The 27,559-nt window shown below is 36.5% G+C and overlaps 3 protein-coding genes across 7 annotated transcripts in view; all 3 read left to right on the top strand.

Moving 5' to 3' along the window:
• LOC144427380 (E3 SUMO-protein ligase RanBP2-like) overlaps positions 1-27,559 on the top strand; it is a 189,085-nt gene that overhangs the window by 28,026 nt on the left and 133,500 nt on the right. The window lies entirely within an intron of this gene.
• Positions 4,205-8,934, top strand: LOC120339103 (E3 SUMO-protein ligase RanBP2-like). The gene is made up of 9 exons (XM_078116067.1): positions 4,205-4,798; positions 6,013-6,079; positions 6,557-6,747; positions 6,980-7,141; positions 7,651-7,788; positions 7,866-7,968; positions 8,309-8,404; positions 8,777-8,874; positions 8,920-8,934. The coding sequence occupies exons 1-9, from the start codon at positions 4,763-4,765 to the stop codon at positions 8,932-8,934; spliced, it is 906 nt and encodes a 301-aa protein (XP_077972193.1). The 5' UTR covers positions 4,205-4,762.
• On the top strand, positions 8,462-14,041 carry LOC120339132 (uncharacterized). Of its 3 annotated transcripts, XR_013477887.1 has the most exons (7): positions 8,462-8,874; positions 10,066-10,221; positions 10,927-11,050; positions 11,358-11,428; positions 11,590-11,655; positions 12,109-12,279; positions 13,603-14,041. XR_013477887.1 is itself a non-coding variant. In XM_078116366.1 (6 exons), the coding sequence occupies exons 2-6, from the start codon at positions 10,093-10,095 to the stop codon at positions 11,786-11,788; spliced, it is 411 nt and encodes a 136-aa protein (XP_077972492.1). In that variant the 5' UTR covers positions 8,462-8,874; positions 10,066-10,092; the 3' UTR covers positions 11,789-12,087. The 3 variants fall into 3 exon arrangements, 2 of the variants coding, with proteins under 2 accessions (XP_077972492.1, XP_077972491.1); XM_078116366.1 differs by lacking the exons at positions 12,109-12,279; positions 13,603-14,041 and adding an exon at positions 11,768-12,087; XM_078116365.1 differs by lacking the exons at positions 12,109-12,279; positions 13,603-14,041 and having other exon boundaries at positions 11,590-12,087.

Genomic DNA, 27,559 nt, shown 5'->3' with positions numbered 1-27,559 from the left:
AGATACAAATCATCTTTGCTGGCAGCTTGATGATGGATAACGTTAGAGGGAGGTAAAAGAGGTTATCTAATGACAGTAGGGTGAGGTAACTGTGAGCTTGACATATAAGGAGGTATGGAAGATGGAATTGTGGCAGTATTTGTGTACAAGGCATTTGAAATGGTAGGCTGAAGAAAATATGGTCCTACAAGTCTTTTTAATGAAGCTAACACTGATGTTATCTGCTGAGATGTATAAACTGAGTTTGTATAAACAGGGCCTGGAGGCACTACTAACAGTGGTAATAGTATGTGGACCAACTTGTGTAAAACTACTACAAAATGGTGAAAAATAAGAACTAGTATGGCCCTGCGGTACAACAGGCATTGTTACATTAGCACGAGAAACTACGTCTGGACTATTGTAATCAAAAGACATGGTATCAACTAGCGCATAAAGCCGCTGTGGGCCAGAAGTCATAGGTTGTGAATACACCGGCCCCGTAAACCTATCAGGTGATAACAGCTGCGATAATCACAGGTATAATAGGAGAAAAATTATTGTCAACAAAATTAGGTGATCTGTTTGGCAACTGTAAAACATTTGCATTAGAAAATTGGTTATAATCTACAACACTGCATGGGGTTGAAGACTGAACTGCATGAACAGCAGACAAAGGGATATTCGATGGTTGTAAAACATTTAAAGACGAATTCAAGTAAGAATTTATACCTGCATTTTTCAAATTATTGTTAGACAAAAGTGGAACTGAACTAGGTCTCTGATTCACTTCAGTTGAGTGGCGAAAATTGACATCCTGTGCTGAGGTGATGATGTCAACATCCAAAACTGACTTGGAAGTGGATGAGTCTTTGCCACTTGTCAGTTCATCGAGTAGTTGAGCTTGTGGTTCTTCAAGCTTTGCTTTCATCTCTGCTAATCTTTGCTTTTGCGCTGCTAATTGTCCTTCTTGCACTGCTAAATGTGCCGCCAGTTCTCTTTCTTGTAAAGCTCTTGTTTTAACATTCATGATTTTCCAGTCTTCTATAAGATGATGAAGAAGATCTAGATTTTGACGAATGAGATATTGACCGTTTAGAAATGTAGCTAATGTCGGCTTCTTTAACTCAGGAGTCCAAATATTGGCGATAAATCACGTCACATGATTTCAATTTATCCACAACCTGAGTCAGGTGTAATTTTGCCACATGTTGATCAAGTCCATTATTTGAAATATAATTCTCCAAATAAATTTTCCAACTGTTTAGATAATCGCATACTTTCTGATAATGTATTGTAAAGTAACACTTTGTTGATTTTGCTTATCTAGAATAAGTTGTGCAAAAATGTTATTCAAATTAGTAAAAGTTTATCCGTAATGGTCATTCGCTTGACGGATTTCCAATCCACCCAACGTTGTTGTAGTGGAGTCCTATTTCACCCGCACCCGTCTTGAAGAATTATGCGCAATCTCCCAGCTTCTAGTAACTGCACAACCAAAGTAGTAAAGAGGCAACGAGATCCTTAGAAAACGAATTGTATTCATCAATCTCCACATAAGAGTAAAATGTTGCTACAGCATAGAAACTTGAAGACCAACGATAAAACTAATTTATAACGACACGGATGCACTATATAAATAAGCTATGAAAGAATGATAAAATAACATTCACAATAACAAGCAATAATAGCCAATACTAAATTTGATTTATATTCAAATCTATGGAACACAACTAAAAACAAACGAATATAATTCAAAAACCGAGAAATTGATGTTTACGACCACGCTTGAAAATCTGCCTGAGCGAGAAAAGTGTCTGAGCGGATGCGAGAGGAGGCATTGTTATGTTTATTTTTGCATCTTGCTTATTGGCCAATGTCACGAAGTAAACAAGGAAATCTATGCCCGAGGATACATTCATTATACAGACAAAACGGCGGTTTTGACATGAATTAATTTTATTTATAATCTACGCTCGAGAAGTAAATTACATTTTTTACGTAACAGAATTTATCGTGAGACACGTTTAGACTAAATTATATGTCACATTAAATGTCATTGTAATAATTTTTCAATAAGACGACTGAGTTGAGTTTATAAATTGCCGCAGTTTTTGAGCGCTGTTCCGTTTTTAACTTTCAAAAAATATATGCGACCGGCAAAAGACTAGCAACCCTTAATTTTGTCCCGCGAGCGACATAAAATTTGCCGACCCACTGCGTCGCAGCCGACAGTCGATCACGGCTTTTTCCACATCCGAGTCCACGATTCTGAAATAAATGGCTGATTAATTCTATGGACTGGTGATCGGGCTAGGGGCCGTGGTAGGATGAAGAATCGAGGATGAATTTTACCGAAGATCAGTATATATCATGTATTTTGGTGCAGGTCATCAGGCTGTAGGGATGAATGAGATGTACAAAAATAAATATTATAAGTTTGGGGAAATTAACTTTGTTTTCATTGATTTAATGTAAAATGGGGTGAATGTAGAGAGTTAAATGCTATAAGGCAAGTACACGGCGGTTTTTGAGGAGGTAAAACCCTGGATTCTTCCATTTCCGACCTCTTATCTGCTGAAAAATAGGTTTTCAGCCGTGCTACTATTGCTATCAAAACAAGGTAATCGCCTTTCCATCAGTAAACGGGGTGATTTTAGATTGTGTCGGACGAAAATGTCACCAAATAATGAAAAAAACTCGCTGATGAATACCAAGCTCATCCATCTCATTAAAAACACTATAAAATATGATTTGTCTTCTTATTTGGTCTGTAATATATTCGTTTCTGACTTCACATTTTTATATAGTCCTGGGGGGCGATGAAGTTGTATAAATTACTGTAGGGGGGCGATGGTACAAAAAAGTTTGGAAATTACTGGTATAGCTGACGGGTACATGCTTAAGTTTGCCAAACATATATCCAACAAAATGGTTATTGCCACATCATCCTAAGATAAACCCAAAGAAACCGGAAAACTAAGAAACTGCGAAGTCTTGTCTTAAAACGACCACATGTCTAATCGTACAGTTTGTATTGGAGCACATTGAGCGATGAGTTTGGGTGTAACATTGATATCCCCGTTCGAGAGTTTATTGGCACGGTATTTTGTCCGCATAAAGCTCGTTATTTCATCCCCCTTGGATTTTGGGCACCTGTCGCGTTAACTGCGTTAAAGTTGTTGCTGCAGAATTTATGCCGTGGGAAGATCGGCTAGGACGACTTTATTTGAACATGATGCAAATAGTTGGGCCAATTGGTTGAGCCTAATTGCAACTATTGAAAAACCTAGGTTTTTTGGTGTCCTAAAAACCGTTTAACTTTGGTCACGTCAATCGGATTGACGTACATATTTTGCAGAACAACGAACATCGAGCTACGGATACAGCGCAGTTGCCTATTTGCGCCTGAGTGGTGATCATGTCCTGTTCACATATATTGCGACAATGGTAGCAATTTTGTACGTGCTTGTCGCGAATTGAAAGAATCAATTAGCAAATGGAACGAGCAAAGTACTGCAAACTATCTACGTCAACGTGACATAGAATTTAATTTTAATCTCCCATACGCCAGTCATATGAGTGGCGTTTTCGAAAGAATGATTAAATCAACTAAACGATTTCTATCTGTATTATTGACAGGTCAGTCAAAGTTGGAGACACTACTAGTTGAAGTAGAATCGATACTGAACTCCAGGTCAATAACTCCAGTGATAATGGACCACTCGACTGTTGAATCGTTGACGCCCAATCACTACTTGTTAGATCTACTACTTGTTAGATCATCACCAAATGTATCACCTGGTGTGTTCACGAAGCGTGATTGCTACGTTCGGCAGCGATGGCGCCAGGTACAATATCTGGCTGATGAATGCTGGCGTCGATGGATGAAAGAGTAGGCTACCTGCCAACAGTAACGCAAAGATACAAATGGACGAAAGAACGTGACGACTTCAAAGTCGACGATATATATATGCTTCCGTTAGTCGATGAATCAATTCCTCGCGGTCGATGGACTGTTGGAAGGGTTATAAATACCTTCCCAGACAAACATGAGCTCGTACGCTCAGTGCTAGTAAAAACTGGCACAAATGTTGTCAAATGACCCATTACTAAACTGTGTCGATTTCTAGAAGACTGAAAATAGTTAATGTTTCATTTACAACGTTCAATATGTTAGAATATATTTCCAGGGTCATATATTCGGGTGAGGGTATGTTACGTTGTAAACGTAAGTCGATTACAAATTTGTCGTACATTTTGCCTCTGTATGCGGTGCATCGTGCGCTGTCTTGTAACCAATCATTGTAGACCCAATATAACCCTTTTTTTGTGTGTAGTGTAAATTAGTAATCTGTTGTCTGGTTTAGCGTTTTCCTTTCGGTAATTTTCGCATCCCGTATTCGTCGTGTAAGAGTCGCAGATATTTGTCTGTGTTGTGGACTGTTTACTTGTCTGTTATATATATATATATATAAATATTGTAATTGTATCAGCCAACCGGATCGGAAAACGTTTGGTAAGAATTTTGCCTTTTGTTCATATTGTTGATATATGCTTTGTGACTTAAGTTAATCAATTGTGTTTTATTAATTTAAGAAAACCGCTGTTCTTTGCCAAGTGTATAAAGAAGAAGCTGAGTTATGCGTGTGTCTTGTTTGTGGATAAAGGGGCTGAAAGTGGCGCGTTCGATACGCTTCCATTGTGTCTCGTATATATAGATTCCGGGTCACCAAAAGACGTGACACCGACCAATGACAAATTTAAATTTGATGTTTCAAAGATGTCTTTTAACTTTCGTTCAACAAGCCCGCCACAGGTATGTGCATTAAAATTTGAAGTTATTTCTGTTTTTGGCTTATAGGGGAATACTAACTAACTATACTAGGGGGATTTGTGAATAACATTAGGCCAAAAAGTTGCAATATATTTAACTTGCAATTGTGAAAAAAATCGGCAAGATTGTCAAGTTTCGAAAGATAGCCAGCCTAAAATGCAAATAAGTTTTATATAATTCATTCATTGTTTCGTATTGATCAGAACTTATATTGTATTGTAAGAAAGTGTTTGTTATTCTCGTGTATTACTCTATATAAAAGTATCAATATAGTCATATCGATTATTTTGAAAAACATAGGTTTGAGAAAATGTTGCCTCTTCCTTATTATCTCATCAAACATACATCTCATTTGTTTGATGTTTTTGACTAATAATTATCTCTTGGTCGAAAAAAACCCATATATATATATATATCAGATCGAAAAATAACGAACTATAATTTCTCATACAAGTTTTAAAATTATTTGTCTTGCTATGTCAAACATTTCAGCAACTATTTTTATATATTATGTAATTAAAGAGTACTGCTGCACTCTAACAAAAATGTATTTTTGTAACGTTTTGTCTGACTAAAATCAGATATCTTCAGACAAGCAGTTTACAACCATGACAATAAAAGAACAATCAATCGTGCGGTTTATAAACGGCGACACAGGAAATTTGTTTGAAAATTAAATTCTCATATTACTTGTGACCAAACAATAAATAAACAATTGTTTATATTTAGAAACAGACTGCGACGTAAAAATACGTTCGGTTCTTGGCGTGATTTAGTTGTTTTGCCGTGTATTTGATCTCACAATAAATTTCGCTAGAACACTTTTCAAAGTGATCTAGGCTCGGCTCATAGTCGGTCCTTTTACATTAATTGTTTGAAAGGCGTTGAAGTCTTTTGAATCAATATTGCTTCTAAATTCTTTTCTTGTGAATTGTAATAGTTGTCGAGTCCGGAAATGGCAGAATCTATTCAGATACAGAAGTCACGCGAAAAGGCTATAACTATCAGTAGAGGTTGTGCGAGACTAACTCCCAACTCTTGAAATGGATAGAATAGTATTTTTATTCCTGCCACCGCATCCTTGCCCATATGCATACAAATCCACTAACGCAAAGGCATTGAAGAAGGATTGGGAGTTAGTCTTGCGCAACCACTACTGATAGTTATATTTTTAAATAATTGTTTTTTTTTCTCAGAGCGGAAACAAGTTTCGATTAGAGTCTGCTATTAGCGGAACTTCACAGAAAACTACAGAAATTCCAGGTATTTTATATGAATAAATGATATTTTCATTGATGTTAAGTGCTTCTCTAGATAAGGATTGTCAGTGACTATTATTCTCCTCAATTATCAAACTGCTTGCTGAAATTCATTGAACGACCATAACTTCCTGGAATCAAGCACTACGAAATTTCTGGTTACTTGTGCTTGAAGGAAAATTATCTGACAGATTTGTGTATCTATTTGATCTACGAGTTTACAATGGATTTGTAGCTTGGGCACGATCAAAATATAAATGAAAGGTAATAAAATTTGTCATAATTTTTAACATTGCCATTAATCAGAAAAATTCCATTGCTCGCCTAGTAAGTTCCCCCCTATATATGTCCATTTCTTTCTTTTTCCTTGGCTATTTTGTCTTTCATTTTCTATCATTATGTTCTATTTGTGTTTCCTCTCACTAATCATGTTCTTTTTTTTAGGGTGAAGACTTATCTTGATTTTTTTTACCTATTCCAGATTCTATCAAAAAGATTACTGAGACAGAGTCTGATATTGTTACTTTGAATGAAGAACAAACTAATGCTAAAGTTGGACATCAATCCATATTTGGTGATGCAATGTTAAATCTTGCAAGCAGTGGTGGATTTGCTTCATTTGCCGATGTGGCCTCTGGTATTCAGAAAATTGGATTTGAAAAAAATCCTGCTGTGAGTACAAGTAATTATGGATGTGAAGCATTGTACTATTTTGATAATACTATGCAATTGCATTGACTGAGTATATTAAAAACACGGCGAAAAATGGCCGTGTCAACTGTGTATGTTAAAGTCTATAGGAGACAAATGATGAACGTCATCTTTAATTGAAATAAACATACATGTTTGATGTCTACATAACTTTACTAAAATAGTAAACAAGCAACTACAGTTTATTTCATAGTTTCAGTTCCCTGGCGCAGGGCAAGTGATGTTTCAGCAGCGAAATATAGATGAAAATGATGATCATTATCCAAGTTCTTATGCACCTGACGCACAATTCAAACCTGTATTGGATAAACTTCCACTTTTGATTGAAAAGAAAACTGGTGAAGAAGGAGAAGAGGTTTGCTAGAACTATTCTTTTATGTTCTATTATAGTTTGAAGTTAACATTAAATTGTAAGATTTTGAAAGTGCTGTATTTCTATGATAAAAGTAATGTACAATTGTTTAATAATACCATTTAGTTGTTTCAATTACTTAGTTGCAATTGCAAAAATGAGTTCTGAATGCATTCATATTTGTTTTACTCGGCATGATTAGTTGTTGATTGATTCATATTGAGCAATTATCACCAGACAATTTTTCTAAACATATTTTAACTTAATTAACTGTTCTGCTTTAACAAATTCTTTTTTTTGTCATTTGCGCTTATTTTGTTGTTGAACATGACCTAATTAGAAATATACTTCAAAATTTTGTTTTCAAACCCAATTTTGAGTTTTGTTTAAAGTAAAATACATTGGTTGTCATTCCCGATTTATGATTTCCACCTTTCTTTTCTATTCTAATATTGTGATATTGTAATACAATAAAGTTTATTCATTTTATAACATTTTTTATTGCATGCCAGATTTTGTTCAAAGAAAGATGTAGATTATATCGATACGATAAAGATACAAATCAATGGAAAGAAAGAGGAGTTGGTGACATTAAAATTCTATTCAATGATATACTTAATATGTATCGTGTGGTTATGAGAAGAGAACAGGTGATAAAAATGATTGTTACATTGGAACGCTGTTTTAGTCGATTTTTTATGAACTATCACGTTTAATATTTTTTAAGGTTTTAAAAGTTTGTGCCAATCATGTAATCAATGAAAAAACAGAACCAAAGTATCATTTGGGATCTTCAAAAACTTGTTCATATTTTACCTTGAATTATACAGGTACTGGAATATGATGCCTACTGTTTGATATTTCAGGAATTCCAATATTACGCTTCAATATAACATGTTTCATATTTTCTCTGGCAACACTTGAGTTTATTTGAATGGGTCATTCAAACTTTGCCTTTAATGGTAAATTACTGTATTCTCGAAGAGCCCACTGTAATTCAAACTAACCCAACTCTGCTTTAATGAAATCTCTATTTAAAAAACAATATTTCTGTATTAAAAAATAAAAAATGAATAATATGGTAACATTAAGGATTCCAAACAATAAGAACAAAATATAGTACAATTGAAAATATTATTCGTATACTTACTATTTCTAATCGTTTTATAGCTGGATCGAAACCTACAGCAGAGCAATTCGCATTCAGATTCAAAACTGAAGGAATGTGTAGAGCCTACATGGACAAAATAAAAGAAGTTAAAAAAGATTTTGAAGATTGTTGTGTGACAGTATATTATTAATAGTTACCAGTATACTAAATATTCAATTCGAATTTTCAAATCATGATTGGAAATTTTTATATAAAAGCTTTCATGTTCCAATGAGTATAGATGCAGATGATCATTGCACATTTTAAATTTAACACAAGTCGCAACTTCATTATGCTTCACACAATAGTTTTGATTCCTATCTTAGAAGACTACTGTTGATTTTGTGATATAATTATGATCTTAGGTACTGTTGTTTTTAAATACTATATTAAAATCTGTATTAACGGATTGGACAAATTTACATTTGATGTATTTCAACCCTATAATTTGAATTTATTGATAATGATCCACTTATTTGCTATTGCAGGTAAAACCACCGTATCAGAATCAACTCCATCCACTGACAAACTTAAATTTGATGTTTCAAATGTGTCTTTTAGCTTTTGTTCAACAAGTCCGCCACAGGTATGTGTATTGAAATTTGAAGGTATTTATGTTTTTGGCTTATAGGGAAATACTAACTAACTATACTAGGGGAATTTGTGAATAACTTTAGGCCAAAGTTAGATTCATACAATTTTTTTTCCATGCGCTAACGTTGCTTCTATAGTTGAAACATTTTCTCTGCATATTACTTTTAACGTTCTATGTGATTAAGCGTTTTAGCAGGGTTAAGAGGTGAACATTTGACAATTGTTATTTTGTTTTGTATTATATTGGTACAAGGGATATGTTAATATGGTTTGGCATTTAGGCTATAAAAGTTATTGTTTCCAGAGTTGCAATATGTTTAACTTGAAATTGTAAAAAAACAAAATCGGCAAGATTGTCAAGTTTCAAAAAATAATCAGTCTAAAACGCAAATAGTTTAAAGGAATTTGTGTTAGGTTGCTTATATAATTTATACATTCTTTCGTATTGATCTTAACTTATACTGTATTATAAAAAATAGGATTTGTTATTCTCGTGTATTACTCTATATAAAAGTATCAATATAGGCATATCGATTATCTTGAAAAACATTGGTTTGAGAAAATGTTGCTTCTTCCTTATTATCTCATCAAAACATACATCTCATTTATTTGATGTTTTTGGCTGATAATTATCTCTCGGTCGAAAATATATATATATATATATATATACAGAAAATTTGAGCAATGCGAATAAAATATATTTCATTCAAACTAGTTCATTCAAATGTTACTGAATCAGGATATTTTATGTGGAACTGCCACAGATTTGTATCGTCACAACATGAATTGATTTTTTGCGTGTATCCTGTGCGTCCTCTGACTCAGAGAATCTTCACCCAAATTATATACAGTTCATTTTGACGTAAAGTAAACATAGAAGGATAGAACAAAACAATAAGTAAGATTCTACTCAAGAACTATGAAATGAAAAATTGCCTTGGGAGGCATAAACGCAGCACAATAGAATATAGACTATAGCAGCATTCACATTGCAGCTATGTGAACAACAGTTCATTCTATTTTTGGCTGTTTCATTGAAATAAACTTCTAATTTTTGATAATATAGTTGAGATGTTTTGAATAAGGCGTTTTAAAAAAACCTTTGTTTGATACATATAATACAGATGAACTTTTATACAAAGCAAACCCATATGCGAACAACACGTTTTCCTATTTGTTACAGGTAAATTAGAAAAATCACGAAGCGTTTATGGTCATAATGAGCATGATTTTAATTGTTGAATTACTCTTACTATTGTCATCAATTGCACTGATAACAAATGCAAGTCAGTTACAGAAAAGCTGTATTTCAGAGGACATGGAAATCGATGCTGGAAAGGTACGGTGGAGATGAAGATAACAACTCAAATTGAGACTAAATTATAGAAGTGTGTTGAACCCACTTGTTTTTGCTGATTTTAATGAAAAACATGACTCTTTAAGTTAATATTAAAGTAATTACTTCCAATCCGTTATTAGTCAAAACCATTTTTGTGTAACTAGTATTAAATTCTAATCAACCAATGCTAACATACACCTTGTTTCCCAAATATAAGACAGGGTCTTATTTTAATTTTCTTTCGAAAAATAACACTAGGGCTTATATGGGAGGATGCCATTTATCAAAAACAAAATTACGGAGTAGAAAATTACGAGATTTTCAAATATACAAAATATGAAACCCGATATCCATTTACTTAAAAATAACACGTTTTTATTAAACAAAAAACTGCCATTATTCAAAATTGACCATATCATCATCTTCTGGAATGTCATGCCAGTCACTAGATTCATAAATTCCAATGAAGATTTTACTCATTGAACCTTTTCCTTTCTCACGCGTTTTAGTTTAACCATTTGAAACGTGTAAGAGAGATTTCTTGCCTTCGATTAAGTCAAAACAAATTTCACGCTATCGGCTAGATCTTATTTTAAGGGTAGGGCTTGGATTAAAATCATTTTTAAATTTGGGCTAGGTCCTATTTTCAGGCTATAGGACTTATTTTCGGGGAAACACCGTAATTTAGGTTTTCCCATTTTGTAGTTATCAAAAACTACGTGGTATTCTGGACTGATGAAACAACGTCTAAGGTCTCTTGTGCCTGATTCACTAATATCACGTCTACAGACTCTGGATTCCAAGCTGTTTCAAAGGAAAATGGGTCCAGGTAAATATATGAAAACAAAAAGCAAAATCTACAGAGTATAAATGTGTTACAATAAGCAAAATATTGTTGAAAATAGCTAAAATTAAAAATAAATTATTTACCTATAGTGATTCTTCTACATTTTCATATGTTGTTTAAATTACCAAATCTACCTGAGAACTCGTCCAAGAGTTACGAGTCTATTTCCCCGGATCTGATAGCATACTAATTAATAATGCTTTCCAATAAATTCTCGAAAACACAATTATAAAATTAGATAACAGGTTGCATAGAAGGACAATTTTTGTAACACCGTTTTATTTGCCAGATATGTTGAATTTGAATTTCATATTGACTATGAAGGAGATGGAACTTATCATATTAGGAAATCAGACGATGGTATGTTGTGTACACAAAATGTATCCCAATTGAATGCTTTCAAAACGTCGTGGAAAGTTATTGATTAGCATAACAATGAAAAGTACTAGTAAACTCTTTTATTATTTTCCTTCTAATTTAAGACATTTGTTAATTTTTTGACACAAATTGAACGTTTGCAGAATTTATTCACCTCGAGCACGGAGAGGAAATTAACGGACTTGCGAATGAAGCGGTGTCAAATATGGGTAAAATTACTAATACATGTACATATATAATATAATATTCGATATATAGATAGGTTATTATTCTTTTGTTGGTCTGCAGTTAAACTCATTCAATTCTATTTGTTTTAATCAGACAACCTTTCAGACAATGTAGCTATAGTTTTTCTTTCTGACTATGAAAATTATTTTGCGGCTTTGTTATGTCCACTCGACAAAGGTATGAAAACTTATATCAAACTTTTTAAGTACTGGAAGATATTGTAAATTAAATTACCAAGTCGAAGTATTTGTTGTTGCATCATGAACTAGTACAAATACCGGAATATAAATACTCCTTCCATTGAGTTCAAACGTTTGTTCTCTACCCATTGTGGACATGAACAGCAGTCTCGTTTTGCCTTAGCTATATATATATGCAAGGTCTGGTGATATCCGAATCTTATCGAAAAAACTTGTGTGTATTACTTTGTTCAGATCATCAGGTGATTCGTGGATTTTTTCCAAGTCCAAATCCAACTTTGTGACAGGTTGCAGCCTTCATTAACGTCTTGCATGATGTCGCAATATCTGCAAAATTTTCTCCTTCAACATGTCCAGAAACTGATTGGAGTCATTATTTGAGCTAACCAACTAATATTTATCAATGTTAGTTACATATCTATATATATATATATATATATACTAATTTCATCAACAGTCCTCGATGTTTGCTATTATTCAGAATATTGTATTTTAAAAAATAACGCTGATTACGTTGTTTTATAATTATCTAAATATATTTTATCACACCAGTATATGAATGAAAATAATGACTAACTCGTAACCTGTAAGATAATATCACTATTTGACAATTTAGCCATTGATAAAAAAAATGCTAAAAAATACGTTAAATATAATTACTATGACCAAATTTATTGTTAATTAGGTTTTGATTTGGGTATTTTGAGAATTTCGAACAGTATTGATATTACGTAAAGCGAACTCGCCACGAATTAGCTTAGCTTGGGACAAGATTGTGTTGTCAGTTTAGTTCATGCGATGTGACTGCTATACGTTTCTTAATATAGACGCCGTCGGTAAAAAGTAATGGTCAGAAGGATTGGCAAGATTTACACACAAGCCATTCACAGATTCTCACTTCTCTTTTTATTCACGTTTCTATTGCAAAATATACTAATAGTTTTAAAAATTCGAAATCTTCTTTACGGTCGATAGAGTATAGTCAATGATTCAAGAAAATTCATCCCAGTATATATACATGCTCTTATCCTCTACCTTCATAATGGTCTCCCGGCAGCTTATGCATATACGTACGGTTTCACAAAACATTTTCATGCTTCCGAGTCTTATTCCTCTGTTGTAAATCATTCCTATTTTTACATGTCAATTTGTCGTACTATTTTCAACTTGACAAGCTGGATATTCACCAAGTACATCCGCTTGCTGTTGCCAACCTCCGTTTTTTTTTCAGAGCTCCAGAAGTATATGCACCAAGATAGCGCACATCCTGAACATAGTATTTGTACCAGGTTATGGTTCAGGTTGTGCGCCATCTTGGTGCACATACTTCGGGAGCGGCGTTTTTTTGATCCTGCTTAAATATAATTTTATCAAAATATTAAACCACATTACAAAATATCATTTTGTTTTAAATTTTAGCATGAATATCAATCGAAAACAAATTTGGCAGTTTGCCTTAGCCATGATCCATCACAATTATATATACCAGCTTGTCAACAGAATTTCGCAAGTAAAACCAGAGCCAACCTATTTTTAGAATGAAAGCTAAATCATGACAAAGTTATTAGTAGATTATCAGTAGCATTGTGCATTTCTTTATGTTTATATATTTATTGGTATTCGTTATTCACCATATACTTTCTTTTCATATAGTGGGTAAATTATTATTTACTGATAGCCTAATAAACAAATAGTGATGTATAATTATCTATGATTTACCCTATGTAGGATACCTTGTGACATCAAGATGCCAAAGATCAGATGCCCAATCAACGAATGTGAATTTGAAACAGAGGATGATGCCTCTATTGTTTCTGCATTGCTGAATTTACACGCTACCACACACAGCGCACAAAAAACTCAACAACCCACAACCCAAGTTGAGAAAGTAAAACGTCCAACCATCACATCTGCTAGCTCAACTGAAGAATGGACATATTTTGAATCAAGATGGACAGACTACAAAGCTGCCACAAAAATATTTGGCCAAGACATAATTTTCCAACTATTGGAATGCTGTGACGATCCACTGCGCAAAGATCTAACTTGCACCTCACCTAATCTTACAGGAAAATCAGAACAAGACATACTGAACGCTATCAAAGGAAAATGCCATGATCGCCCGAGTCAAGCTCGCCAACATGAAACAAGATAGAGACGAACCAGTAAGAAACTTTGGCGCCCGCATTCGTGGCCAAGCGACAGATTCCCAGTCCACAGACGCCATCAGCTCATATCGAAAGGGGCGCATTCAAGTCAAGCCCACATCCGATAAGATGCAAGCCACATGTACTTACTGCGGAGAAACATTACACGGCAAAAGTTCTCCACTGAGAATCAAATAACGTTCCTGTCCTGCTTTCAATCAGACTTGCTACCACTGCTTGAAACTACATCATTTTGAATCAGTTTGTAGAGACAAAACATCGTCAAAAATGGTCAAACCATCACAGGAACCTGATGACATGGAGAACTCTATGTCCAATTCATTATGCTCAGTTTACAAGAATTCATCCAACGGAATGGCTCTGGACCACCACCAATATGTGCCAAAGATGGGAAAAACGCAAGTCAGATCCACAGCTATTTTTTGATATTATGATCGACATACTGCCATCTGACTTTGCTAAATTGGGGTTTAAAAAGAATTTCAAACCCCAACAACAATGACTGCGACCAATAACAAATGGATACATATCCTTGGCGCCCTAGTTGCAAGATTTTCAGGAACAACTGATAACGGGAAAATAGTTCGTTCCCGTCAGATCATTTACATTACCGACAGCTCGGACAAGCTGTTCTTGGGCAGGAAAGCATGCATTGAACTTGTTTAATTTTTCAAAGATTGGCGGAGTTAACAGGATCAATTAACATGACGGACAAAACTTTGACAGGGACTAAAAATGGTGACATATAAATATGCACATGTCCCCGCCGCAAACTTCCCCCATCAATCCCAACGTCGTTACCAAACTCGCCCTATGGGGAAAACCGACAGAAGCTACAGGAGTATCTAATCGAATAATACAAATCTAGCACTTTCAACACCTGCGAACACCAACTGCTCCCTATATGATGGACGGGCCGCCAAAAAAACTTATGATAGACCCTGAAGCAAAGCCTGTCGTTCATCACACACCAGTACCAGTACCCCTCCACTGGAAAGAAGAGGTAAAAGCCGGCCTAGACAGGGACACTTATAGGACTATAGGATATTGGGTAAACTATCTGCTTTTGGTTAATAGATTACGTGTTTAAACTTAGTCACTCTAATCTTAAAATTAGAAGTAATATCTTAGTCATAAAATACGTAACAATTAGACGTACTGTAGGGCAGGGGTCCGCAACTACAGGGTCGCGACCCAAGTTTGGGACGCGAAACCCCCCGCTCTGGATCGCGAAACAATTTAAATTTTCCATAAATATGAGCATTGCGTCTGTGTAGCGTATTTATGTATAACAACTTTATAAATCACTGATTATAATTATGAATGTTTCCCCGAGTATACACTTCCTTATTTACTGTCGTAACATTTTCCAATCAGCATAATTGCAAAAATGAAGTAACAATAAACGTTTCAGAAGCGCTCAGATACTTTTTCCATTCAGACAGTCATTCGTGGTTGTGGATATTATCTCGTTTTGGCAATTTTTGCGTGTTGTTTGTTAGTTTTTAGTTGTGTTTTGGTAAATATACGTCCTAATCAAATAACTAAGTCCTGATTCTTGAAATAAGAACCAATAATTTTGCAATGGTAGAGTGTAGATCCAAGAGGAAGAATTCAAGAGATCAAAAGTCGAGGAAACATTCGTTACTCAGTTGTTCGCATTGTTACATCCTACTACGTAGACTTTAGGTTTTCAAAATGCTCCGTACGCACCCTCAGGACTCCGTTAAAGACACTTAGACCTCCGCGAGCTATTCGTTCACTTGAAAACTGTCCCCGACCCACTGCCCTACATCAATCTACTTATCTATCCTCGACCCACTGCCCGATCTCCCTCAACTTTCCTACCCTCAACCCACTGCCCAATCTCCCTCAACCTTCCTATCCACGACCCACTGCCCCATCCCCCCACTTTCGCATCCCCGAACCACCACTCTATCTCCCTGAACCTTTCCCCTCTCGACCCACTGCCCTATCTCCCTCAATCTACCTATCCTCGACCCACTGCCCTATCTGCTACAACCTACCTATCTTTGACCTACGGTGCTATACTATTCAGTACTATTATTTACTACCCGATCGCCACACTAAACTTTACTATCTTGCGACCAACTTCCATGGGTTAAACTGGTCGTGTATGCCAATGAGATGATTCAATCGTACGTCGACAAAACATGATTGACGGCATTCGTATAATATGTAGGCTGAAATCTCAAATGGTAAACAATAACCATAATTGACAGTTTAAAAATGTGTTACTAATTGGGCTACTGATGGTTTCTTGCTGGGAATGACAGTTTTCGAAATTTTAACAAGCCGTTTTATGCCCTTAATAATTGGCCATGTCGTGAATCTTGTGACAATATGATTCCGATCCAAAATGAGCAATAGTGCTCCTGTTCGTATAAAGTATTTTTCTTTGACATTTTATAGTAAAAGCTGCGTCCTTTGCAGCTTCATAAGTTTCAGATAAGATAAGCTCAATTTTGGGACTACGCGCTGGATTGGAGGGCAGTTGGCAACGCTAGCTACGACAAAACATTTCATGTCTTAAAAATAGTTTGGAAGGAATTACACTCACTAAGCGACTTATATTTTTGACTGTTTTTGACTATTCAGCCTCCTCAGCCACGTAAAAAAATTTGTATATACAACAAGGATATGGCAGAACATTCGTTGAAAAAGACTAAGCGTGCAAATATTCGATTACTTCCTCGTCGTTTTTCCCTGCACGGAAATACAGGCGACATTAAATGAGTTTCTGAAAAGGAACTCAGATATTTCGATATCGAAAGGCCTGTTAAAATTTTAAAAACGATGACTCCAAGCTCGATGCCATCAGTAGCCTAATTAGTAGCACATTTTTAATCCACTAATTATGGTTATTGATTACCAATTGAGATTCCAGCCTACATTTACGAATGCCGTCAATCATGTTTTGTCGACGTACGATTGAATCATCTCATTGGCATACTCGACCAGTATAACACATGGGAGTTGGTCGCAAGGTGGTAAAGTTCATTTTGACGGTCGAGTCGTAATTTTAGCGCCGTTAGGTTAGGTACTCAGTGGTATTGCGTCGTGGGTCAAAGATAAGTAAGTTGAGGGAGGTCGGATAGTGGGTCGAGGGTGGGAAGTTTGAGGCAGATAGTGCGGGGGATTGAGGGTAGAAAAGTTGAGGAAGATAGGGCAATGAGTCGAGGATAAAAAAGTCGGAATGGATAGGAAGGTTGGGGAAATAGGAAAGTGGGTCGAGGATAAGAAGGTTAAGGGAGATTGGGCGGTGCGTCGAGGATAGAAAGGTTGAGGGAGGTGGAGCAGTTGGCCGAGGCGAGGGAGACAGGGCAGCGGATCGAGGATAGGAAAGTGGAGGGAGATAGAGCAGTGGGTCGAGGATTTGAGTTGGAATGACTGTATAACTTCACTGGCTCTAAAGTCTAAATCAGAGGTCGGCAATCTTCTGTCGTTCGCGGACCAAAACAAAGATTGCAAGTCATTGGCGGGCCGCACGTATTTTAGAAAGTTAAAAACCAAAGGAATGACCAATAAATCACATTTTTTCACCCAGAAATTTCAAGCAGTGCGCGAAGACTGATTATTTGAATATTTTCAGCGTCATTAAACCATTTGCGCTCAGCATCAACTTTTTTACGTTCTGTTGCCATTTCTCTAATTATAATCAATTATAGGCTCAATAAACGAGTGAATGTGAATTATATACTTGTTAGGTTATAGTATAATTTAGTTTCTCAAAACAAATTTTGACACTTAAAGAATATATTCGTCAATAAAGCTGTTTTGTTAATATAATTCAGTGAAGCGTCGCGGGCCGAATCCGAATGCGGTTTGCCGACCCCATATTTAAACCCTCCAATGAAAGTTTGATCATTTTACTGTGTCGGTCAATATTTGTCTCATCACTGCATCTAGAAATCACTGATACATTTATGCATAGACCGAATTCGATATGAGAGTATCAAATATAATTGGCTTCATAACTGCAAACTCTGCCTTAACAACGAAACATTGCGATAATCCTAAGTGCTGAAAGAGCAACTCAAAAATACGATTTCAATCCATTCCTTGCTTGTAGACGGCTAAAAAGGTATTCCATGGTTGCCGTAGTGTAGTATATTAGTCAACTCAAAGGCGAGCAACGATGAACACAATTGAATTGATATGACAAGACATTTTAAATTCACGGGTCGGCCATGGATTGAGCGATGAGTGTTGCTCGGGAATTTTCTATTCTGAACCCCCTCCCTTATAGACAGGGTTGCCATACCGTGCTTATTTCTAAGATTTTTGCTTATTTTCTAGCCCGCGTCTTATAAAGTAACGATGTGCTTATTTCTAAGTAAAGTTCTTATTTTTGAGTCGCGTGCTTATTTGGTCTTAGAAACGTGGATGACCAATACTTGTTTTTCGTACAAAGCTTGCGTGGAAACGATGGACGAACTTTTTCTGTCAACAGTGGGGTTTGCGGTATTTCCAGGCAAACTGTGACAGACACAATAGTTGCTGCTAGATTTTAGGAATACTGTTTTTAGGGACAAACTGCAATTTAGAGTAAGCGTAACCATGAGTTCTGTTTCGAACATGAAAAGAATTTTTTTTTATTAACTACTGCTACTGCGACATCGAGAAAGATGGAAAACAGTAATCGGTGCCCACAATACTACCATAAAAACACAAGAAGCATTGTGGGAAACCAAAGTATGAGGACTTTAGGTTAGAGGTCGGCCGCCTGCGGGCCATATCCGCCGCACGGAGTAAAATAATCCGGCCCACAGTGCTCACTTAAACCTACGTATCGTTGTTATATTATTCTTGTTCTTCATTAATAATTGGTTTGGCTTGGCTTTGGCTCGGGAGCGACAAAAGTTGCCGATCCTTGTCTTAGAGATTGCGTGTGGCAGTGACTTCGTCTCTTTCCATAGCTTTTTGCAATTTTAGAGCTGCGTACAACGTGGTAGTATATATTTACGGTACAACCATGTTCGAAGCGACTTCTAATGATAAAAAGTGGGAGACTCGTGTATGATTTCATGCCTATTTTTGGCTCTGGGTAGATGGCAACCCTGCTTATTTTATTAGTGATGGTAATGCTTCTTCACAGATACAGTCAGTGTTCCAAGTGAAAGAATAGCTCGCGGAGCCCTGAGGCTCCGTAGGGAGCACTTATAGCAATGGGGATCAACGCCCGACAAATAACTCATCTTCTCACCCTCATCGGATAGAAATACATCACTCAAACCCTAAATATAAGCGGAATAACAGCGAATATTGTATAAAGATTGGTTCCACGTGTATCTTACAGCAAAGCATCCAAAATTCATTAAAAAACCAATACATTTTCCCGCCTATCAGCGTTTTCATACATAAAATACAATTACAGATCAAGGCTAGAGGTAGAAAAATATCTTCGAGTTGCTGTCTCCCAAATTAAACCTCGATTTGATATGCTGTGTATTATACACAAAGCTTATAATTTGCATTAGTCATAATAAACGCTATTATTCACAATTTTATGTGATAAGTTTCATATAATTTTGTGCAAGAAAAATGCTAGTGTCGACAATAGTCTTAAAATCGATAACTAATTACATGTTTACCAAATGCTTGGGTCGCGAGAAGTTGAATTTTTTTTGGTCGCGCTAAAATGTAGTTGCGGACCCTTGCTGTAGGGTACGATGACGATAATGCGTCATGCCCTAAGGATGCCAAAATCAGCATAAAAGCGACCATTCGTTAGGAGAGAAAAGGGGGATAACGATAGACAAATAATTAACGAACTCGGGCTTGCAGTGAAACTTAGATTTAACAGTCATGACTTGAACTGATCTTTGTATTTGTAAATATACAATACATGTATTCGGAACCAGGAGTATGTCTTCATAAGATCAGATCAGAGAGCAACAGAAATAGCCAGAAACAACCGCAAATACAAAAACAATAGCAAATACTCATTTGTTCCCTAAACACTCAACTAGGAGTAATCGAACCTGTCCCTATCGATCACATGGTGCCACGAAATGGTTATATGCGCAAAGAAAAATGGTAAGCCTCGACGAACTGTTGATCTACAGCCCCTGAACAAGTTTGCTACTCGCGAATCACATCACACTTTATCACCTTTCTACCAAGCTCACCAGGTACCTCGTATCACAAAGAAGACAGTTTTCGATGCTTGGAGCGGCTACCATAGCCTACCCCTACACAAAGATGACCGCCATCTAACAAGTTTCATCACACCTTGGGGCAGATACCGTTACAAAACAGCCCCACAGGGATATATTGCATCTGGCGATGGCTACAGCAGACGTTTTGACGAAATCGCCTCTTATATTTCTGACAAAACGAAGTGTATCGATGACACATTATTATGGTCGGACAGCATTGAAAAAGCATTTTTCCAAGCTGTTCAGTGGCACGAGCTTAACCGATGCCCGGTCCTGGTTTGGCATGGTGGTCCTGGTTTGGCATGTTCATGTGTCACACAAAACCCATTCTGCTGCAAATCAGGATGGAAAATAACACTTGTCGGTATCAGGCTATGCGTCAGTAGAAGACGTGGCCCTAGCTGTTGTTGACGCCCTTGAGAGAGCGCGCTATTTTGTTCTTGGGTGCGAGAACCTAACAGTTGCTGTTGATCACAAACCACTCTTGAAAATATTTGGAGACAGATCACTGGAGAACATTTCGAACCCTCACCTAATGAACTTAAAAGAAAAGTTGCTACGCTACCATTTCAAAATGATACACGTTCCAGGCCTAAAAAACCTAGCGGCTGACAACATGTCAAGACATCCAGTTGGTAAAGCAACAAAGATGACATTGATTGATGACATATCTGCATTAGATAACGCAATCGAGCATTCTGATGATCATAATTCGATACCCTTTCTACCTGGCTCTTTCATTGCTAACATCTGCATATCTAATGAATCAGAGAAGTTTCTCACATCCTGCGAAAATGCCACCACAATCCATGCTCTCAACAGCCTACAATCAGTGGGACGACGTAAAAGTAGCCACTAATAGCGACCCAGGCATGTCAAAACTCATGACTATGATCAAAGATGGCATCCCAGAATTCCGTATGAACTCCCCGTAGAACTACGCGAAAATCATAGATTTCGTAACGACCTCCACACTTACGACGGGATAATACTCTACAACAGGGGTGGGCAACCCCTGGCACGCGTGCCAAAATTGACTACAAAGAATTATATTATGACGTAACAAAAGAGTGAGGTCCCGAGAAATTTTGTCGAGAAGACCGCAGCATTCATTTGGCTACATTCTTACGTAATATAGTTCGTCTGTGCTGCCCTTTTTCTTCATTTCTGCCTGATTTATGAAGTATAGCTCATGTTGGTTAGAGTTACTATTTGCTACCTTACTGTTATAAATTGATTTCGAAAGAACTATAAGCGATTAGGGAAGAGAATACAGGAGAGAAGTGCAGAAAACGAATTATTGCATGATTGGAATGCCATTGCCAAAAATATTTCGTGTCTTAAAAACTTTGCAACTGCATTACTCATGTTTTCATTTACATATACTTGTGAATCTCTGTTTTCAGTTATGAACTTTATTAAGTCTCGTAACAGGAGTATCCCAAAAGATGAAACGAGTAGTTTGTCTATTTTTTTGAAAGTTACCAAATATAAAACCAATGTAAAATCTCCATCAGCGGTAATGCAGCAGCAGAAGGCTCACTGATATAGAATAAGAAAAGTAATCAAATCTATTTGCCGGACTGATATTTTACCGAATAGTGGATCTGTCTGTACATGTTTAAAAAGTTTTTTGTTTTGACAGTAGCAAAGCATTGTTTCTATATTGGTAGGCACGCGGAAGAATTATGTCGTTAAATTTAGCCGATTTTGGCACCCGAGCCGAAAAAGGCCCACCCTGCTCTACAAGAACCGGATTGTGGTTCCACCGTACCTCAGGGAACGCATCCTAAAATCCACTCATTCTGCCCATCAAGGGTATCTTCTATGTCATGACATCACGAGCAGAGACATCCGTTTTCTAACCAGGCATCCCAAATGGTATCACAGCTGCGAGGACAAGATGCAAGCACTATCGTATGGCACCATCTCAGCCAAGCAACCCACCTACGCCTACAATCCAACCAGTATATCCATTCCAATTTATATGTGCAGACTATTTTCACTATAAAGTGTTTAACTACTCTGTCATAGTCGACAGATATTCACAAATTGAGAATTAAACACGGATGCATTCCAGCGAGCGATGCTACAATATCGCAACATCCCAGATCAGGATACTAAAATGTCTCCGGCCATGCAGGTATTTGGTAGGCCAATTCGGGACTTTATTCCTATTCCACCCGGAAAATACGTACCTCAACAGACATGGCGAGAAACAAGAACAGCCAGAGAGGAAGCCTTGAGGAATCGTCACATGAAGGCTGCGGAACGCTGGACTGAACACATGCGACAACTCCTCGCCTTGGAAATCATGTCCGAATCCAAAATCGAACCGGCACACATCCGAATAAATGGGATAAGACTGGAATTATCATAGAGGTGAAACAGTTTGACCAATACATGGTTAAAGTTGACGGATCTGGTCGAATTATCATGAGGAACAGAAAATTTCTTAGGCGATATGTACCAATGTATTCTAAGAGCCCAATTATCGACCTCTTTCAAAATATGGCATCCCCATACATGCCACAAATTCAACATGGCCGCACGTCCAAAAGCGTTGACCGGTCACGAACAATACCACCTGATGACTAAGCAAAAATCCGTACTCCAGAAGAATAAACACCAGAGAGCAAACCCAACCACCCGCACCGAAACCAACAACTGAGTCCCCAATGACACCAACATCTTTAACTTATAAGAAACTACCTAGAGCAGGGTGGTCCAAACCCAGCCCCGCCGCCGCTTCATTATCTGTGGCCCGCGTCACATTCGGAGAATAATCAATAAATCGCATTTCGAGTTGTTTTGTAATCAAATTAATCAGAAAAACATATTGTTACATATTAATGATACATATATTTGACACTAATGTCACTGAATTGACTATAATGTTATGGCTAGCTGAGGCAATTGGCGAAATTGAATGATGTGCTTGGCAGTCTAAATTATTATCTGGCTTTCTATCTTTTTGGTTGGGAATATATGCTAACAATATAGGCATCATAGAAAACTGAAAATCAAATGCGGATTCTATTAGCCTGGGATGGCTATGTCTGATAACTATGTGTTTGCACAATAAAAAAAGCGTTTGTTTTGTATTGCACTGTTTACCTATTCTTGGCACTATTGTGGCCCGCAAACAATAAAAAAATAAATTTGTGGCCCGCGGAGCCGACAACCTTGGATCACCATGACCTAGAGAGTTATCCAGGCTTCAACCTTATAACAACCCTGGTCCACACGAATAGCCACAAATAACTTCACACAGGCCTAATACCTTGCCAAATCAAGATCTACCACTTCGGTCATTAAGACACAAGAAAACCGACTAATGACACAAATTTAAAATAATTTGCAATTATTGATATTGCAAAATTGTGTCAAACATTTATTTGTCACAATGCTCATTTATATATCAGTCTTTGTCTAAACTGGAACGCTATCCAAAAACTTGGGAGCGCATAGTGGATTATCAGTAGCATTATGCATTTCTTTTTGTATATATATTTATTGGTATTCGTTATTCACCATATACTTTCTGTTCATACATTGTTTACTGATAGCCTAATAATTTTGTTGAAGACTCGCAACAAATCTTCTGCTGTCAGGTGCCGATTGCGCATTTGTAACCAAACACTTCTCGAGCTTGCTTCGATATCATTGTTAATAAGATTTCCCGTGTATATTATATAATTTTCGTAATCATTATACATAGAACACATCAGCGTCGGAAAATCATCTGCGACTTTTTCATCAGTTGTTTGCTGTTCCGACGAAGATGCGTCGATGTCTTTTGTTAATTCACTTTCAAACCTGTTCCGATCACCATTCATAATTCGATATCTGTCGTCTCCTATATAATCAGAGATTAGGGAATCTTTTTAAATCTTATCTTTTTGATATTGTAATCTAACTGATAAAAGAATCTACCACGTTCGGTTGATTTATATTCGTTTGCTGCAACACACCCTGAGATGCTGTCGATCCTTAGGTTAGCATTCAGAACATCGAACCATTTACCGTCCAATCTGCCCCAGTTTATCTGATACGCAGTATCATGTCCCTGAACACTTTCCTCATTGCCACACGTTGCTTTTCTTACAAAAAAATACAAAGCCCTGTGTTACTTCAAGACAAACTCACCCCGAATTCGAGCAAATAGCTGTGATTTACTTATATCCGTTTCATTACATTTACATGTAATATATATAGAGTTACCATATTTTAATGACTTCAAAGCGGGACGCCTCCAAAGACCAAGACCCATTAGCTGTGATTTTTTTGACTTCACATTTTCCGATTTTACCAAATAAGCCTACATTTTTAAGCCATCCTGGCAGTCTTCATTGACCATATTGTAAACGAGAGTTCATGCGCATATTCTCTGTCTAAATATCGGGTTCAGTTCGAAAATAGCAAGGAATTGACTTTAACGATACAAAATAATTTGAATTTAGATATTTTTTATGTACAGCAAAAAGAATAATAAAATTGCCTGCCGCTTCCAAGCAATGAGAATTTACTTATTATACTCTATATTACTGTTTACTAACGATACAAAATAATTCGAATTTAGAATTTTTTATGTACGCTTTCAAGCAATGATGATTTACTTATTCGCCCAACCATATTGTTCTGTAGATAACACCTTTTTAAAAAGACGTTGTTCGATGTTACATTCTTGCGTACGACTTTTACGTCCTGCTGATTAGCAACCTCTCTAGCAACGTACAGGGCTTACACGTAACAAATTGTACCAATGAACCGCCAACAATGTTAGCGGAAAACAACGAAACAAACAAAACCGCCTTCAGTAAGTATAGGCTTCCGGCACGCTACACAGCAACAACAGTACCAAGAACATGCTAATTGGTAATGTTCGTGTATTATGCTGACTTAACGCCAAACCGGAACTTTTGGCTGAACGGTCGGGACGCCGGAACAAGACGTGAAAAGTGGGAATGTCCCGCTTAAAACGGGACGTAAGCCTAAATATAAAGCATATATATATACAGGGTGTCTCAAAAGTAAGTATACACTTTTAATTATGATTTTCTTTTCAGGTACTCATCATAGAGCGTTCATTTCATCAGGAAACATCCTGAAAGTAAAATTTAGATATTGTTTACATTTTTCATCAACCCACAGAATGACAAGGAGATTGACCCAAGAAATGAGGTGAAAAATTGCTGTTTGGCAAGAAGCATATAAATTAGGAAGGCAAAGTATTATTAACTAAGAAATTCCCTAGCGACACACATCTTTTCACCAAAATGCTTTTAAAAACGTCTGTCAAGTGTTCCACTTGTGGGACACATTCGGACAGGCCCTGGGGACATTCAAAAAGAACAAAAAACAATGATGTAATATTTAAAATAAAACCGGCATTTATATATTACCAAGCAAAATTTCTAATTCCGGCCAAAGGCAAGTTATTTACTTTTTCGAACCTGTATCAAAACAAATTGAATCTGGTTTACATTTCATATTGAGCTATGGGTCAAAAGGTAACCTAATAGTGCTCAAAACATAACGCATTTCTAGACTTCCAAGCACTTGATGAATCAAAAACTGTCGAATTGTGCCCAGTGGAGCATGTCCCACTAAACCCCGGTTCATTGTTCCCCACAGGGAACAAATATTTTCACTACCCCACGTCGAGATTAGGAATGCACATCGAAACGCCAACGTTTTGAATGTTTTACAGCGGACTGAAGCTGAAAAATATCAGACGTTGGTTTGTCATGTTGGAAAAGCTATGGTAGAAAAACAATAAAACTTCAATGCTAAAATTTTAGTTTCAACACTCCAAACAAATTTTATCCCATAACTTACGTTGCTCACAGCCGTTGTCCGTTTGCGAGGACGTTGCAACTCAACGAAGGGCGGATTCAAAAATTGAACCGCAGACCTGATTTCGGGTATAGTATGAGTGTGAGAGTTGATTTTCTGTTGTGCCCCGTGGCCCACCTACCCTTACTTACTTTGAGGCACCCTGTATAATATATATATCAAGTATTTAACTACTCATCAAAGATAAAAGTTGACTTGAATATATTTTAACACTCCACTGAATATTTTAGAGAGAGTAATGTCATACAACACATCGTTCTTCGGAAAAATCATTTTTATTAGTTTTCTACATATACAAATTTAAAATACAATATTATACGGCATTCCATCCATTTCCTATTTCAATCATTTTGTTGAAGACTCGCAAAAAATCTTCTGCAGTCGGATATCGATTGCGCATGCCTACCCAACCCCTCTCGAGTTTCCTTCGATGTTTTTGTCAATATATTTTGCATTCATTATGTAATTTTTATAATCAGTATAGATAAATCTATATCTTATCTTTGAATAATTTTCGACAAGTTCTTCTTCAATTTTACGTTGTTTTGGTAAGATTACATCAATGTCGCCTTCAAAGCCTGTTTCCAATTTCTCCAAATTTTTATGCATAATCCGATATTTTCCGGCGTCTATATATTTGTAATGAACTTAAACTTTTTGTATTTTTCTTTTTCGATGTTATAGTCAACCTCATACGCAAATCCTTCGCGCTTGTAATCGTTTTGTAATGCATCCAGTAATGCAAAATCCATGATGCCTCATCCAATCCATTTCTCAAGATTGAGAGTGTGTGCACTAATTAGATTCGTTCAGATTTCAGAATAAAAATTTATATTTCTAGTGCAAATTCCCGTGGTTTGCATGGATGACATAGATTACCCTATAGTTGCTGTGAGCAGGGGCTGCGTGTCAATTGATTAGCTACATACAAAATTATGCGATGATAGTGTATCTTTTTTTAGATTACAGACCCTGTACGAAAAAATGTTGCCGACAAATCATTTCACGTTTCTTTTGCAATCAATAAAACGCGCAAACAAGGAACATATCATGAATATGCCCTTCTTGTCGTAGCGACAGACGCAAGAATTCAACAATTTAACGTTGGTTGCTAAAGATGAAAATAGATATATCATTCACAAGTTTGCTGCTATTTATCCTTTGCATTTGTCTGGATGGTACCCCTGTCACCTGCATTACTAAGGATAAAAGTATGTATGGCAATGGGCAATTACAAATCACCTGAGCGCGGAGGATTTGCTGATACGATTGGCACAACATCGAACGAAAAAAATACAAAAAAATTCCAGTTTATTATAAATATATAGATGACGAAAAATATCGGTTGATAAATAGAAATTTAGAAAAAATGGAAATTGGCTTTGAAGGCGGTATAGTTGCAATTTTACCAAAACAACGAGATATTGAAAAAGAACTTGTCGAAACTTTTTCTAAGATAAGATATAGATTTATTTA

The sequence above is a fragment of the Styela clava genome, chromosome 9 (genome assembly GCF_964204865.1).
Source record: "Styela clava chromosome 9, kaStyClav1.hap1.2, whole genome shotgun sequence".
In the NCBI taxonomy this organism is placed as follows: Eukaryota; Metazoa; Chordata; class Ascidiacea; order Stolidobranchia; family Styelidae; genus Styela; species Styela clava.
The sequence above is the reverse complement of the archived record's forward strand: the minus strand, read 5'-3'. Positions and strand labels throughout refer to the sequence as shown.